The sequence below is a fragment of the Leishmania major genome, chromosome 14 (assembly GCF_000002725.2).
Source record: "Leishmania major strain Friedlin complete genome, chromosome 14".
Lineage (NCBI taxonomy): Eukaryota > Euglenozoa > Kinetoplastea > Trypanosomatida > Trypanosomatidae > Leishmania > Leishmania major.
The window spans coordinates 1-17,001 of NC_007255.2; the positions used below are offsets into that span (position 1 = coordinate 1).

At 54.6% G+C, this 17,001-nt stretch overlaps 4 protein-coding genes and 1 pseudogene across 5 annotated transcripts; all 5 read left to right on the forward strand.

The window, feature by feature from the left end:
• Positions 1–3,070: 3,070 nt before the first annotated feature.
• Positions 3,071–3,994, forward strand: LMJF_14_0010 (putative exosome complex exonuclease; the record flags this gene model as incomplete). Its single annotated transcript, XM_001687549.1, has 1 exon — positions 3,071–3,994. One exon carries the CDS (start codon positions 3,071–3,073, stop codon positions 3,992–3,994), a length of 924 nt encoding a protein of 307 aa, XP_001687601.1.
• A 777-nt stretch (positions 3,995–4,771) lies between these two features.
• LMJF_14_0020 lies at positions 4,772–7,591 on the forward strand (annotated as a pseudogene). Its single transcript is given in 3 exon segments — positions 4,772–5,338; positions 5,340–6,767; positions 6,770–7,591. Coding segments are annotated over 3 exon segments (2,817 nt in total).
• Positions 7,592–8,110: 519 nt separating this feature from the next.
• Positions 8,111–8,923, forward strand: LMJF_14_0030 (conserved hypothetical protein; the record flags this gene model as incomplete). Its single annotated transcript, XM_001687550.1, has 1 exon — positions 8,111–8,923. The coding sequence occupies one exon, from the start codon at positions 8,111–8,113 to the stop codon at positions 8,921–8,923; it is 813 nt and encodes a 270-aa protein (XP_001687602.1).
• Positions 8,924–9,805: 882 nt separating this feature from the next.
• Positions 9,806–12,874, forward strand: LMJF_14_0040 (putative j-binding protein; the record flags this gene model as incomplete). The annotated part of the gene is made up of 1 exon (XM_001687551.1): positions 9,806–12,874. One exon carries the CDS (start codon positions 9,806–9,808, stop codon positions 12,872–12,874), a length of 3,069 nt encoding a protein of 1,022 aa, XP_001687603.1.
• A 1,435-nt stretch (positions 12,875–14,309) lies between these two features.
• Positions 14,310–16,511, forward strand: LMJF_14_0050 (conserved hypothetical protein; the record flags this gene model as incomplete). Its single annotated transcript, XM_001687552.1, has 1 exon — positions 14,310–16,511. One exon carries the CDS (start codon positions 14,310–14,312, stop codon positions 16,509–16,511), a length of 2,202 nt encoding a protein of 733 aa, XP_001687604.1.
• Between the last annotated feature and the right edge of the window lie 490 nt (positions 16,512–17,001).

Here is a 17,001-nt window from a genome sequence, read left to right on the forward strand (position 1 = left end):
AACCCTAACCCTAACCCTAACCCTAACCCTAACCCTAACCCTAACCAGTACAGTAGCACACCCGTACACCAGTACAGTAGTACACCGTCACGCACCCGTCCAGGTGGAGAGGGTGTCGCTGTGCAAGGAATCAGTGGAGATATAAACCCTAACCCTAACCCTAACCCTAACCCTAACCCTAACCCTAACCCTAACCCTAACCCTAACCCTAACCCTAACCCTAACCCTAACCCTAACCCTAACCCTAACCCTAACCAGTACAGTAGCACACCCGTACACCAGTACAGTAGTACACCGTCACGCACCCGTCCAGGTGGAGAGGGTGTCGCTGTGCAAGGAATCAGTGGAGATATAAACCCTAACCCTAACCCTAACCCTAACCCTAACCAGTTCCTTGTATGGCAGAGCAGTTTCATGATGGAAAGACGGGTAGTTAGATTAACGGGTGCGTTTCACAGAAGTGCGGTAGCTACGGCCGTTGGGTGCATGCGATGTGAATTTCGAAATCCCCCACGAGGGTATACGACCTGCTTTCGTTTTGGCGGAGCATGATGGTGAACAGCGCTTTTTTGCGTGAGTGGTAGCAGGGTCGCGGGGCCGGGTTCTCACGTTTTCAGTAATGCGAGCGCCTTTTTTTCCGGTTGGAACACGGACGGTGATTTTCGACTGCTGAAGTCGCTTCTGAAAAGACAGTTGGTAATATTTGCGCCCATACGCAGAGGTGTTTACAGAAGCGTTATGGGATGCTTTTGTTGAGAAGAGATTGTTTTCTTATCATCACATTAAGTGCTCGTTTTGCCCACGACCTTTTCGAGAGGAAAATTGTTCGTGAAAATTATAACCGAGGCATGTTAACAACTATTGGGTGCATGGAAAGGGGAAACGGTGACGGATGATCGAACCAAGAAGCTAGGGAAAGAATGAGGGATGAAAGGGGAAGAAATGGGGCTAGAGCGTGAGGCTCAGGAACGTAGCGTGTTATGTCGGAGCACGAGCAGCCCACTCTTTGAAACTATCAGAAAAGCAGAAGCGCAGGGGACTGTTTCTTTTCGTGAGGTTTTTTTGCGCTGAAATGATTGAAAGAGGATGTATGGGTGGCCCGCTGCGTCCTTTTCACGGCACGAGACGCAATCGGGAAGAGGTGGAAGAGCTGAAGGGGAAACATATGGGTGGTAAGGATGCGGGCCGGGCGTTTGAAATAACCACAGATTGTATGGAAGATAGCGTTTGAGCCGTGAGGAAGGCCCCCAGCTTTATCGAGATAGTTGTTGCCTTTAGAACGTCAGAAGGAAACGGGGAAAGCCGACGGAGGCCTGTTGGTGCATAGACGCCGCGGAACAAAGCCGACCTCGCCTTGCTGCCAGCATCGCCCGCGCCCACCCTTTGTTTGGTAATGCAAACGCCTGTTGGGTGCTTTTTTGTTTTTTGTAATCTTTCGAGAAGTTTATAAACCTCGCACAGCGTCAAAAGTCTGCTTTTTTTGTACAATAAGCTGGATACCTTAAGTCACAACCCATCCGTTTTCCACAACCATTGGGAGCCGCAGGGGCCTAATGAAGAGAAAAGGGCTATGGAGCCCACAGAGACTTTTGCTTACCGAGACTCAAGTACGGAGAAGGGGGGAAACGAATGTAAAACCCTGAAGGCCACTTCCACCGTCGACGCTGAAGGCTACCTGCTTAGTTTTGTGAAGACCCAAGGATGAAGGGGGGCTTTGGTGCACACAGCGTGCGGGAACTCAGGGGGACAGTGAAAGCGATTCATTTGTTTTGGATGCCGGCAACGCCGGAGTGAGGTGACGTCGCAGGCGCGGAGAAACAGGTCTTGGAAAGCAACGCGACTGTCGTGGTTGCAACAAGCCCCCCCCCCAGGTTCACTAAGAGACAGGAATTGGGGTAGTTCTGAGCGAGTCTCAGAGGAGACGTCGTCATGCAAGAAGCGCTGTCAATTGCAAGGGCTTGCCAGGGGCAAGAGCGAACACAGATGAGGTCGAGACGAATTGCATAGCAGAGGGAATTCTCCCATGTACGCAAGGCAGCGCGACAACGGTTGTTCTGAGCTGGCATCATGTGCGCGCACCGCCTGTTTTCCGCAAGGGAAAGGTGTGAGCGTCGAAAGCCTTCAAAGAAGCGAAGGGACTCGCAGAATGGCATGGTTTTCGAACAGCGATCACAAACTCATGGGTGCCCATAAAGCCTGCTAGCGCTGGTTGTGTGTGGCCTGGTTGAATAAGTTTGGCAGAACGATGAACGCAGGCTTCGCCGTGACGAAAGGGTAAGGCAGACACTCCCAGCTGATGAGACCTGAGCGACGCCAGGTGAGCTTGGCTCTGGAGAAAACCGCGTATGGCTAATGTGAGACCCGGCTGTTTTGAAGGCTTGCTCTCGATGCGGCAACGGCGCCCGCGTTCAAAAAGTGGAGCTTCTTGCAATCGACGAACAACATGAGCTTGTGAATCGCTCGCTCAGAGCACAGCCTCTTGTTTCCTTCACCCCCCACCTTTTTTACTCCGCCCTGTTGTGTTCTCAAGGTGCTCGAAGATCAGCAAGGAGGCAGAGTCCGTTGGGGCAGCAGCCTTATGGGCGGCGCGCGTGTTGCTTCTCAGTTTCTATTGGGAGTGGCGCCACTTTCCGTTATGAGAAAAGTGTTGAGCACCATGTGCTTCCTGCAAAAATCCGTGGGTGAAATTTCGGCTGGGGGACAGAGTTGAAAAGAGGGCAGCGGCTTTTGGTTTGCTTTGTGCATCTGACATAAACAGTGCTGCGTCTCTGGAATTTTCGTGTGCGCTTTTACCGCTCCTGAATGTCCTTCGCCAGAAGAATACCCATCTGGTGCTTCGTAGCACCGCCCTCCACTTTTCGAGTTGCCAGTACGTGCTCGAGTGTGAGTGGTGTTGCACTCGTGACTTGCGTCAGCTCATTTGCAGAGATGATGATTCACGCTTTTGAAATGCTGCATTGTCCCTCTGTCTTTATTCCTAAATTTGGTTTCCAACAAAATCTTCACAAGCATTCGCAAAGGAATCGACGCGACGTGCCTTTTGCTGGGGGTCGTAGTCTGTTTCGCCGTCATGTCATCCAGCGTTGTGATTGTGGGGGACTCCATCTGTGGAGGCGATGGGGATCAGAAGCTGAGCACGAGCCACGACGAAGTTTATCTTCGCGGATTTAACACCTTTGCGGGAAATAATCCCAGTGATCGGGCTCTGCTCCACGAAGGGGCTGGCGAGGTTGTGGCTGCCATCAGTGGACACATAGAGGTGACCGAACGCGTGATTTCGGTGAAGGGTCTGCTGCCGCGGTATCAACCGGAAATCGGCGATGTTGTAGTCGGGCGCATCGTGGAAGTGTCAGGAAACAAGTGGCACGTCGATGTGAACTCAACTCAAACGGCAATTATGCTGCTTTCAAGCGTAACGGAGCCTGGAGGTATACTGCGGCGCCGAGGCCGCGGTGACGAGCTCGGGATGCGCCAAATCTTTGACCAAGATGATCTAGTTGCGGCAGAGGTTCAACGCATTTCTCCCGATGGTGTGATGTCACTGCACACACGTGCAGCGGATAAATATGGTCGGCTGTCGGGACTGGGCATTTTGGTGAGTGTTCGTCCCTCTTTGGTGAAACGAGCGAAGCACCAGTTTGTAGAACTCGCGGACTACAGCACACAACTGATCATTGGCATGAATGGTAACATATGGATTTGCTCGGTGCAACCCTCTACTAGCGACGCGGAGGAGACGGAGCACGCCACGGACGCACGTCAAAACGTGGCGCGTGTTGCAAACTGCATCAAAGCATTAGGGGCGGCGCAAGTCCAGATTCACCCAGCATCAATAGAGGCCAGTGTTGCGGCGTCATTAGATGCAGGCTTGTCGGTGTTTGATGTTTCGCTTCCAAAGAACAGAGATGCTCTTGTGGCACGCGTCGCTGACATGGTGGGAATGCAACACCGTCGCCCTACTGGCGGCGGCGCTTGCGCGCGAACGCTGGTGTAGAGGCGATCACGTGCATTTTTTTTTTGCTTGAAAAGCAGTGTTGTTTTGTGTGTGTGTCAGTAATTCGATTCTTGTTCTGAGTGGGGCAATCGAAATATTTCGTAACGTGTAACTGCCCGATTTACTTCGAAGAACGCGAAAGAAAATGAAGCTGACTATTTAAAGCCTCAAGTCACATGGTCTCGAGCTGGAAGTGCGAGGAGGCATATGAGTTAGACGGAATGCTGCCTATGATTTTATTCTGTACGCCGAGAACTCTCTAGGCCCTGCTGGCATTTTCATCTGTTTTCCGCAAGCATTCGTTTGTGGGTTTACGCGCTCACGGCGGCTGACTTGTTCGCTCTGAATTCCTGTCTGTGCAGTACTTTTCTACTTGCGCCTCTCGTTTTCTTCAAGCACGACGGAAGCTGACATATTTTTGAATACGTTTAGAGGGGAGTTTTGATTGTTGTGTCTCGTGCGATGTCGTTACGCGCACGACTACGGCTGCCCAAGCAGCGGGATAGGTTTCAAGTGAACATCGACGAGGAATTTCAGCAAGAAGAGCTCTCAAGGACTCTGGCAGAGAGCTAAAGCAATGCTTGCAACCGACGGAACCTCCACAGAGTGTCGGAGCTCAGTGATGACTTGCGCTCGCTCGTCTTTGGGAGTGGAGAGTGTGTCACCTGCTGTGATGATATTTGTGCAGCTGTCGAGTATATTGTGGGTCCATAGCGCAGATGGAACAGTAAGTGCGAGGACGTTTGCGAGTATGGGCGCGCAATCGTCAGAGCGTACATGAACGAATGAAAGGCGTTTGAGTCTGTCCATCCATCGGTGCCAGAGAGCCTCGCGATGCGCAGCCTGCCGCAGGTGTTTTCTGTACCCCCTCTTCAAACGGCACAAATGTATCTTCTGATGCAAATGTGGCCGAGGAATGCGGAGACGGGTGATGGCAGCATTTCGATGTGTCTGTGGTATTTGCATTGTGCGGGGTCGAGATGCTCTACGAGGCGAACGTTTCCGTGTAATACTGTCGCCGATGACGCCATCCGGCTCACCGTGAGCAGCGTGCGGGGGTTTGCAAACATGAGGGGAAAATCTGATGGGACGGCGCTGATCTTTGTCTTCCGTGTTAAGGGGCGAAGTGAGTACATATACGGCTCGCAGCCTCTTATCAATTATTGTTACATTCGTGACTGTGTGAGCAAGCGGGCGGAGATAGATTTGGTCGTGGAGCCCAAAGAAGCGACCCTTTTCGCCGCACCACTGTTTCGCCCGTCCTACCCGTATCGGACACTTGCCAACCTTTTTCACGCAGATGCGTCAAAGTTCAGTACCTCTGAAATCTGTTTGTGGGACTTGACCAGCAAGCTTTCTCTCAGGATGCCGGCGGTTTCGAAAAGCTTGCCATCTCCGCGTCGCGCGTGAAGGAGGAAAACGTGCGCGATTCCTCAAACCTGTACTTTGCAGTTCTTGTGGAGGCGTATGTTGGCACCTGGTGTTGCTACGAACCCCGAATCGCTGGCTGGCAGCTGTGCGAGAATGCAAGGAACAGCCACAGCTTAGCTGCAAGGATGCACTGGAAGGATGGCGGAACGGTGACCGGTTGCATCGATCTGTCGAATGGGCCAAGAGAGCTAAAGGTGTGTTTTACGCTGGTGGCTTCCTCGACCGACAGAATCGTCGGTGCTCGAGCGGCCACTGCAGAGGAAGTGATTGCCAGTGTGAAAGAGAACGCAAAGAAAACCAACAATCAAGGTCACTCGGTTTTTTTGTTCGTGGGTACGGCCGCCACGCAGCTTTTCGATTACACTGCGAAAATGTGGATGGGTATGTGGCGCATCTATGGAATCGCAAGACCCGCGCGAACCTGATCGGCTTGAACTCTATCAGCCCCAGTTTCAACGCGTGCACGTTCGAGGTGGAGTTCCCGTGCGTCGACAAGCCTGTTTCTTTCCCCGGTGGTCGACCTCCGCAGCGAAAAGAGGAGGATGCTCGGCGAAGCTTTGCTGACCGTGAGGGTGCTCTCAGCAGCCATCTGATAAACAACGAGGTAGAACAACTGCGCCCGCTTCAGCTGGCGCTGATGTACGACCCTCTGGTGTACCTCACGAGTGACGACAAAACTATTCTGTGGAAGTACAGGGAGATGTTACTCAGCCTACCAAAAGCGATGGTCAAGGAGATGAGTGCAGTGAGCTGGCTGATGCCGTTCGGTGTGTACGAGGCACGCTGCCTTTAGCGTCGATGGTCCCCGCTGGCTGCGTTCGATGCGCTGGAGCTGCTTGACGCGCATTATGCTGACTTGGTGGTTCGTGAGCAGGCGGTGGAGTACATTGATAAAATGCCGAACTATGAGCTGCGCGGTTGTATTCTGCAACTCGTGTAGGTACTCAAGTACGAGCCGTATCACGACTCTGCGTTAGCGCGTTTTCTCCTTGGGCGGTCGCTTCGCTCGAACCACGTATTTGCACGCTACGTTTTTCGGTACCTAGCTGCCGAGGTCAAGAATCTGACCATTTGCGAGCGACACGGACTCCTTTTGGAGGAACTGGTCAAGTGGTCCCCGCACCGGTCGAATTACGCGCGGCAAGTGTACGTTTGCAATGAGCTGCTGAAGTGTGCACTGAAGGTGCAACGGGCACCGACGAAAGATCGTGTCAAGTGTCTGCGCGCGAGTCTCGCTAAGGTTCAATTTCCTCATCGCTTTACTCCCGCTCTGAACCCATCAGTGGAGTGCTGCGCGGTGAATATCGATGAGTGCAAGGTCACGGAATCGAAAATGTCCCCGCCATGGCTTGCTTTTCGGAATTATCTCGATCAAGAAGAGCGTTTTTCATTGGATTCAAGCCTGGCGACGACCTCAGCCAAGTCCTGCTTACATTGCAGCTGCTGGAGTTCACGGACAACCTGTGGAAAGCGTCCGGTCTGGACCTTCACCTCATCCCATACGGTTGCATTTCTACCGGAGAAGGCGTTGGCATGATGGAAGTGGTGTCGAACAGTGGCACGATCGCCAAAATCACCAGCCACGAGGGTGGGGCACAGGCTGCGTTCAATGTTGACCCGGTCATAAATTGGTTACGTGTGTTCAGCCATGACCGAGGTGAGGTGGAGCGATGCCTGTGGAATGTTGTGCGTAGTGTCGCCGGCTACACGGCGGCCACCTACGCCCTGGGAATCGGTGACAGACATAACGACAACATCATGCTCCGCCAGGATGGCACCCTCTTTCACAACGATTTCGGCCACTTTCTGGGCAACTTCAAGAAGTTCGGCATCAAGCGTGAGACAGCGTGTTTCATTTTTACTCCCATGTACCTGCATGCGATGGGCGGGTCTAGTAGCCCGATCTTCAAGTACTTTGTGGACGTAGCATGCCGAACGTGCAACGCGCTGCGGCGGAACAGCAGCGCACTTATGATGCGCTTTATGCTGGTGCTCTCTACGGGCATACCGGAGCGACAAACCCTGGAGGATATCGAGTGGCTGCGCGCAGTACTTCTTCCTAGCCGCACCGATGAGGAGGCCTCCGAGCACTACAAAAACCTCAACCACGCACTGAGCAATTTTCGCACACTGCTGAGCGACTACATCCATATTATGATGCATTGATGTCGTGGTCATGTACTCGAGGCATGACTGTTTTTTTTTGTCGCTGATAGAATCAGCCCCTTTGGGGCTGCTGATAGCTGCGTGTGTTTTTGTATTTTCCGGTGAGAGACACCGAAAAGAAAAGGAGAGAGCACACAAGACACGCACACGATTTCACCTGTAGCAGTCGCCGCGTCCTTCTTGATTATCTTCTTAATCAGAGGCTTACTTCGAACTTTCATTCGTGTGGTGGTGAGACTGTGCAGCCGGCGGGGCGGAGAGTGCACGGAAATTCGTGCGGTTTCGATGTAGACCGGAACGACCGCGCGCGCACACATATATGTGCATCTGTCACTTTTTTTTAAGGGCGTCTTAGGCACCCGTCCCGACACCGTGTACTCTTTCTCTGTACCTCCGCCTTCTTGTGCTTCTACACGTGCGGTGGACCTGCGCTTCCACTCCCGTTCACTCAAACGTCACGTTGCCAGCATCAGTAAAACCATACCCGCGAACACGCACGTACACACAAGTACATAGGAGATGGTCGCGTGGGGTCCGCTGCAGCGGCGGCTGTTCGCCTACATTGCTCGCCATCCACAGTTCCAGCAGGCCGTAAGGAACGTGGGGCAGCGCGTGGTGGCTCACCCGACGTTTCAGAAAGCGAAACAAAGCGCGTACTCTGCGTTTGAGAGGGCGGGCACGAGAGCCGCTCGGAGTAGTAGTGTGTCAGGCGCGAAAGAGAGTGGTAACACAGAGGGATCGGCGCTGAGTGCATGGAGGCGTAGGATCAACGACGGCTGGCACAAGCACAAGGCTGGAGTAATGAGCTTCATCGCTGCGAACTTTATGGCCATTCTCATATTTGTTCAAGTCAGCCCAATGCTGTGGCACTCCTTGAAGCGCGGCATCCACTACCTTACCGCAGCCCCGTCAAACGCCGAGGGAGAGCGCAGGGAGAAACCCAGAAAGCTAAAAGCGGAGGCAGCAGAGGTGCAGTCCAGCTTCAAGGCGGAGGCCCCAAGCGACACCATGCGTGGAGCGGTTCTTCGAAGCGTACCGCCTCCTCAGACCCCCTGGGGAAGCCGCACAGAGCACGGCGAACCGGCCTCGGGGCCGTCACAGTCTTGGCAGACATCGTCTTCACTCTTCGACGACACTGTTGGCACCAAGCAGAAGCCAGATGTTCAGCAGTCGTTTAGCGAGATGCACAAGGATGTATTTCGCACTCCGGATGGCAGTGCACAAATCAACTTTGACACATCCTTTCTGGTGAAAATGGGTGACGAGACCACGTTCACATCCTCTCTAGCGAGAGAAGCACTGACGGGCAGTGTGTCCTCTCACTCGCTTTAAGTTTGTCCGCTGCGCCGTCCCCCCCCCCTCCCCTCTCCTCTTCCACACTCCCTGTTCCCTTTCTCTTACCACCGACCTCCGTAGCTCTTGCTCCAGGTGTTCTCACATAACAATTTGACTTCGTTCCATTCCGCCTTTTGCTCGTTATCTGCGACGGCAGCCTAATCGTTTTTTTTTTGAGGTTGCTTAGTAGCCGAAGAGCAGTACAAAGAAATAATGTGTTGCCACTTTCTGTTGTCGGCAGGTATTTGCGGATGTTCAGAGACAAGCCGCTGGAAATAACTGATACCTCTCATACCCGTCGACGGGGAGGGGGATGGACTCCTGTGATGTGTCGTACTGCTGCGCTCGGCATTGCGCTACTTCCCTTTGTGGCGTGTGTCTTGATTCCCTGATACGCTGTGTCTCTACACGGTTTACACCGCCTTCTAACTGCCCTGTCCTCGAGCAAAAAAGGCTGCACTATGGATGCTCAGCACTCACGCATTTCCTCTTTCGTCACGTATTTCGCCGTTCTCACTTGTTTGCAAGCATACGCCACGTGATTTGAGCACTGGCATCAAGCGGAGTCATAGTGGTGGTGGCACTGCATGCGCCGCTCTCCCCTCTCTTTCCCCTCCTCTCTCTTTCGCAGCAACTGAAGGAAAAGCTGTCATGTTAAATGGGCTGACGCGGGTGAGCACCAGTTCTGAGCTGGAGTCGATACTAGATATCGTGCAATCGTCCGGCGAAATCGCGGTCGTATTCACTTCGCCGAGCATTGGCGATTTGGAGACGATTGCAAGTGAAACACAGCGTCGTCAGCTGCGCATTGCGGGAATCCCTCGCGGCGGGTACACCATCCTCCCTGCTATTCCGCTATACGATGACGAGCTGCTTCAGATGTGTGAGCGGTACACCGCAGCGAACGAGTACGAGAAGGCGGAAATGCGCAACAGCTTGTATATGCGAGAATACCCACTATTCGCATACAGCATGCGTCATCAGCGAGCACTATTTCACCCTGCCGACTACGTGAGCCGGATACTCCAGTTCTGCTCCTATTATGTCCAGGCGCCCGACGCAGACGTTTTGTCACTGCAGGACAGAAGTCCTTTTCTTCACATTTCCCCCATAAAGGAGATTTGCACGCAACTCCGCCTCATTGCCCGCGGCACCCCAGTGGCAGCAAGCGACTCCGAGTCGCCGGTGCCAGAGCAGCTGCGCCTTCATGCAGAGTCAGATGTGGAGAAGCTTGCAGCCGAGCGTGCCACCGCTATGTCTATCGCAGCCAGTAGTGGTGGCGCCTCGGAGACGGAGCAGCTGTCTCTCTTCAGCGGCGTTGCGCCGTCGGCGCTGTTTCAGAAAGATGCAGTGGAGGAGGTCAACAAGGACGCTGAAGACACCATGGAGGATCTCACCGGCGAGGAGACAGTGGACGCGGTGCACAGCTTTCAGGCAGAGTACTTGACACTGGACGGGTTTGAGCTGGTGACAAAAGCATCAATCTTCTACGACCGCGAAGGGGAGGGGCAGTGCATCGTCGCGGTGTACATTCCGGGAGGGGTACCAGAGGACACGTGCCGCGCAGCCGCAGCGGTCCTGGAGCCGGCGGCGACAAAAAAGAATTTGCGGGCACCCACGAACGGTGGACTGCCACCAGACACCGGGATCGTGGGCTACTACGACTACCTTACGAATCCTACTCAGCACAAGTGCAGAGAGACGGAATTCAGCCGCAGGAATTGGGGGCTCCTAGCGCAGAGCGAGCCGCTGCTGAAGCATCTCGACAAGCTGTACAGTCAGTTGGCTCCAATGCACCATCATCTGCAGAGGGTGGCCATCCCGTCGCAGTACCAGCTGTGCGGAACAGTCTTCAGCACCATCACTGTTAACAGAAACTTCCGCACCGCCGTGCATACCGACAGGGGTGACTTTCGGAGCGGCTTGGGGGTTCTCTCAGTTATCAACGGCGAGTTTGAGGGATGTCATCTCGCCATCAAAAGGCTCAAGAAGGCGTTTCAGCTCAAAGTCGGTGACGTTCTTCTTTTCGACACGTCTCTGGAGCACGGCAACACGGAGGTGGTAAACCCGGAAATCCACTGGCAGCGAACCAGCGTTGTGTGCTACCTGCGCACTGGACTAATGTCCTCTGTGTGCGAGATGGAGCGACGTAAGCACCTCAATCGGCTCATTCTCGAGCAGCTGCTCAACACGGAGGTTCGCAACACGACGGTGAACATCAACGGTGCCGACAGCAGCCTGCCACCGCTGTTTGTGCCGACTCGCCTGGCGAGCCATTTGGCGCCCGTGCAGCTTGCTGCCCTCGGCTTCATTGTGGAGCGGACGGAGAAGCAGAGTGGGTGCGTCGTGGCAATGACGATGGGACTGGGCAAAACGCTTGTTGCACTCACGTTGTGCTTCTCACAGCTGTATCTTGCACCGCAGGCAGACATACTCATCCTCACGCCAAAACCGATCATCAGCCACTGGGTGGACGAGAAAAACAAGTGGGGCATGCACGGACTCCACTTTCCGCACTTCGTCGCCTCCGACGGGCTCAACTCGTTGGAGTTCGAGCAGCAGCTTCTTGAGTACGAGCGTCAGAAGAACAACGAGAAACCCAAGTCGGGCCACATCTTCGTCATCAACGGCGAGTACCTAGCAGGGTTTCTGCGGCGTTTCAAGCGCTTTACGCCCTTGGTCATGATCGTGGACGAGGGCCACCGAGTGGCTGCGAAGGGGAATAAGTTGACAGAGTCCCTCGATCGCCTACGGTGCAACCTCCGCATCGTGCTATCCGGCACGCCTTTGCAAAACGACGCCAGCGAACTCTACCGGCTAGTGGGGTGGGTGAACAAAGGCGTCAGTAGGGTACTGCCGCCGAAGCGCTTCCAGGAGCTCGCGAATGACATCAACCAGTTCGTTGAAGGCGACGATGGGGCCTTCTACAATGCAGTGGTGGCGCAGGAGTACATCCAGGACTGGATGCGTGGGTTCGTGTTTCGTGAAATGGAAAACGACCTGCCACCGCTGCACGATTACCTGTTGATTTGCGGCTCCTCCGACGTGCAGCGGGAGTATGAGGAGAAGCTGGGCCTCACGGAGACGGCCATGACAGCCCTAAAAGCCACGGAGCACCGACCGCATCACCTCTCCACGCACCCCGCTTGCTACCTGGCCTTCATTTCCGACAGCTACCAATCGATGGTAAGCGGGTGGACAGTGCGCGCGCTGTCGAACACGTCGCGGCAGCGGGTGTCCCAACTGGAGGAAATTGATACCATGCGACTGGAGCAGTATGTCCAGTTGGTCGAGAACGAGCAACTTGACGCCTTCATCGACTTGAGCGGCAAGATGCGGGTGCTCGTCGATATTGTGCTGCGCGTGCAAGCCCGCAAGGAGAAGCTCATCGTTTTCTCTCTCTACGTAGGTTCGCAGGACCTGATTCATCGCACCCTGACGGCGCTGCGGGTCTGCACATTTACCGTTCGCGGCCGTGACTCGCAAGACCGCCGCCGCCGCGCCATGCAGGAGTTCAGCGAGAATAAAGATCTCATTGTGCTGGTATTATCGACAAAGATCGCTGCCTACGGTCTCGACTTCACAGCGGCGAATCACGTTGTTTTGTTCGACTCGTGGTGGAACCCGCAGGTGGATGCACAGGCCATCGCGCGCGCGTACAGGCGAAATCAACGGAAGCCAGTGACCGTGTATCGCCTTATCTCAGCAACCGAAAATAAGTTCGTGCTGCGCTCACAGACACGAAAGATTGCCCTCTTCAAGTGCATCCTCCATGAGCGCACCAGTCGGCAGGCGTTGCCCGACGAGCTGGAGGATTGCGCAGCGAACGAGAAGGATGAAGAAAGGCGGAACTTTTGGGCAAAACTGAAGATGACCTCTCTCGCTGGGGATACTCGGGCGTTGTTGAACGTGTATCGCTACCAGGAGAGCGTTCGCGAAAGCGAATGAGTGCATCAGGCGACAAGGGCGCGGCGTCTCTGCGGCGTCGAATCCATGTGGATGTTCTGTTGGCTACTCTCTTTTCTTGTGTTTCTTGTACGTGCCTTTCATTATGCCTCATCTTGTACCTCCTCATCTGCTCTCGTATTCCTTTTCTTTTTGTGCCGTTGGTCTCTTTCTTGTATGTGTGTGTGTGTGTGTGTGTGTGTACGTGTGTCTGGCCAAGGAGAGAATAATCATACAGTGCACTCATTCTCACGCGCGTAAGCAGTTTTTCCTGAACGCTGCTGCCACAGGCTGCTCACATATGGCTTAGTAATCGGTATAAAAGGGCGTGGGGAAAAGGTGGAGGTATGTGTTGTGAGAATTGACATACGCTGCAGCTCGGGCCTCGTTTTTTTGTGTGTGTGTGAGGGGTGAGTTGACTCGTTGTGGCGATCGTCGAACTCCTCGTCAGCATTGGGTGTCGTTTAATTCTGCTTTGCACTCTGCTCGGTGCTACTAATCAACCTGTTTCTGTTGACTGTTGTGCTTGTGTTTCTGTTTATGGACCGTTGGGCAGTGATTACGGTGCGCGTATGGCCCAATCCACGGCGCTTTTCCCGGTCGAAGTCTCAAGAGCACATAGTTTGTGTGTGTGTGTGTGTGTGTGTACGTGTGTGTGTACGTGTGCGTGTGTGTACGTGTGTGTGTACGTGTGCGTGTGTGTGTGTGTGTACGTGTGTGTGTACGTGTGCGTGTGTGTACGTGTGTGTGTACGTGTGCGTGTGTGTGTGTGTGTACGTGTGTGTGTACGTGTGTGTGTGTTTGGCTGTGTTTCTGTGCATCTTTTGCCTATTGTTTGGTAGATGACAAATTGGTGTGTTGTGCGGATTCCTTTGGTTTGTTTAGTCAATTCCTTCCCCCTTTCTCATATATATATATATATATATACTCTTCGTTTTCTCTCCCTCCCCCTCTCTGTTTCGTGTTGTCTTAATGAGCTAGTCGCCGGCCTGTGCGTGTGCGCTTGCGCGCGTATGTCCGGATGGAGCAAAAGAAAACAATGGAAAACAGTGTAGAGCAGCGCATACGGTCAACAACGTATGTGTGTGTGCGTGTGTCGGAAGGGGAGGTCAGAGCACCCACGCAGCGATTTTCTTGACAGTTCGCCTTCCTCCTGATCGGCCTCACGCGCGGGTGCGCGCGGGGAGTGAAGTGAGCAACAACAATAAAAAAGTGGAGAACCACTGTTTGCATGACTTTTTTGTAAAGACGGCTACCTGGAGGAAAATGTCTCGGTGGTCATCACCTCCCCACTCACCTAATCACCTCTCTTTCTTTACCCCTCATCTCTAACTCCCACGGATGCCTTGCCTGCAGACATAACGTTGTGTATGCATCCTCGCAGGCCTGTGCGAAGCTCTTTTGGGATTGCTCGCCACGCCTGGTGCCTGCCGCTGTCATGAAGCGAGGCGTGCGGCAGGCTAAGAGCCTCCACGTGCTGCAGCGGCTGCTCGGTCCCGTTGTCGCGCTTTACATCTCGCGATGCCGAGCGAAAGCCGATCTGGCACGTAAGGCGTCGCTGTATCATGCACCCAGCATAGACGCCCTCAAGCAGCTTCAGATTTTTGCGAAATGGCCAGACTCAGCACTGCAGGAGTGGCTGTCACACGGAGTGATGGTGGTTCACAAAAAAGGGACATGCATCGGCTTCGCATGTGAGCCACCGAAAGCAGCGCGTGTTTACTGGGTGATCGCCGGCAAAGTCGCTCAAGTGCCGACGAAGAGCGAGCTGCGCGAGTGCGCTGATGAGCTTCTGCACCTGCCGCCAAACGCACCGAAGACTGGCCCAGTGGTACTGCCCGCTCACTTTCTGGAGGATGCAGCGAAGGCGGCACTGCCTCCTCTCACCCCCACCCAGGAGCGCATCAAGGAATCACTGGCGACATACCATGCCGGTCACCTTGTCGATGCCGAGAGGCTGCTGCTCGGTGGTGGAAGGCGGCGCTCGCTGCGATGTCAGACAGACGCCGTTATGCTGAGCTTTCCCTTTTCGCTTTTCTCGAAAGAAGTTCAGTGTTTGCCCGGCCCGCTGCGAAGCGATGTCATTGATGTTGCACGCACCGTTGCTCAACGTGCCATGGCGCAGTTGGGTGAGATGCCATCCGTACACTCCCTAACCTCGGCGAATCCGGTCCTGCAAAGCCTTCCGCTAAGAGATCTGAGAGCCCTGCGTCTCCAGCTGAGGCCGTTCGTGTTTCTGCAATTCGACGTCATCTGTCACGATGTGGCAAACTCGGACAACGTCTTTTTCCTCAGCCTCGGCAAGGTACTCATCGAAGACTGCAAAAGCTGCTCATCGACGATTACATCGAAAGTGTCGACTGCGGTCGGGCTGGAGACGTTTGTGCCGTGCTGCTTTCCGGACTACTACGATCAGAAGCTGCGGGCAAAGGCGGCTACGTACTGTGAGATGTGGTGCATCCCCACCGCCGCGCTACTTGCCCTGTGCAGCGCTGCAACACAGCTCCGCTGCGTGCAAGCAGCTGCGCAACTCTTGGTCGACAAAACGCGCCGGCTCGCGCCAGCATCCGCGCTGCGTACATGTCCTTGCTTCGCTGGCATCTCCGAGGCGGCCGTCGCTGCCGTCGCTCGAGCGCTGCAGGTGCGGGTGTACTGTGCGGGTGACACGATCGTAGCCTCAAAGCGAGCGCCTAGCACGGGCATTCTCGTCGTAGCCGGAGTCGTGGTCGTGCACTCAAACAGGAAAAGAGCACCCGAGCCTCTGCGCACAGGCCAGGCTCGCTACTTTTGCGAGTGCTTTGTGAAGATGGCGCTAGAGGAGTCGGTGATCTCGCAGAGCAGCTCTATTGTGCTGCACGGGTCTCCTGGAGCAATATTTGAGCTTATGGAGGCGCTCGACACTGCGTCAAACGATATCAAAATCATGTTGGATAGTGCGCAAGAGTACGTGAATGGCAGGTATGGGACTGGGGCCAGCAACCTCAGCAAGGCGCAAAATGCAGCAGCCGAGCGTGTAAAGGCATACAAGCGTCGCTGCGCGGGAGCTGCGCCGACAGCGTCTCCACCAAGCACCAGCATCGACGCCGTCGACAACCTCACCGTTCTGGAGAATGAGCTCTTGGCCAGTCTGGCATTGCAGTTGCAGGCGCTGCACCCCGACACAGGGGATGATGCAAAATTTAACGTCCTGCGGGTAGGGGAGCTGACGATGGTGGACGACGACGCCCCGAGCGATCATCGGCCAGGTGCAGAGTGTTTTTCCCTTGACGACGAAGGCAGGCTTATCACCTGTACCTTGCCAGCACTAGTTACTTCCGCGCGCCCCTTGACAGAGATCCCTGTGGCTCCCTCACCCGTCATTGTTGCACCAAGAACCGACGTAGTCGCTGCGTCATTGCAGCAGCGAGAAAAAACGAAAGAGAAGACGTCTTCAACGCAGGAGACGGCAGCTGTTGTGCCTCGATCACTGCGCACAGCTGTGCGTGCGGCGGCCCCCGCGGCAGCTGGACAGTGCAGTGTGCTCTCTCCCCGTCTTACCGCGTTGCGCACCACTGCAACGCGTCTCCGAGAAGAAGCAGATGGCGTAGACAAGCGAAGAGAGTATCAACGTCAGCTGTTGCGCGTGAAGCGCTCTCTGTGATCTTGCACCGCTCCTTCGAGCGCGACGTGACGCTGCTGCCCTGAAGGCATTGCGTTGGCGCGCTCTCCGTTTTTCTTTTCCTAACTTCGTTGGCGCCTTGCATGATGTAGAATAGGGCTCATCGTTTGGCGGTGTGCTTGCACTTTTTTTCGATTCCTTGGCTCCAAGGAGCAAGAGCTGCCTTAAATTTTGCTGAAATCGCCCCATGTCTTCTTCCTACGCCCTCCTTGTGTACCCGTCGAGGCGCCCAACCCCCCTCACTGCCCGCCCCACTCGCCCCTCTGACCCGCTCCCAGCGCCTCACATGCCCTCTCTCCATCCTCCTACTCCTTATTTGCACTTGGTCGAGCAGCGCACACCAGAAAGTCGCGCTTGGAGGTGGACAGGCACGACACCGAGCCATCGATGTTTGCCCTGTCTCCCTCAGATCTGCAGCATTCTACAAACGAACCAAGACGAAAATAATATGTTGAGGCGCTTGCGGCGTGTG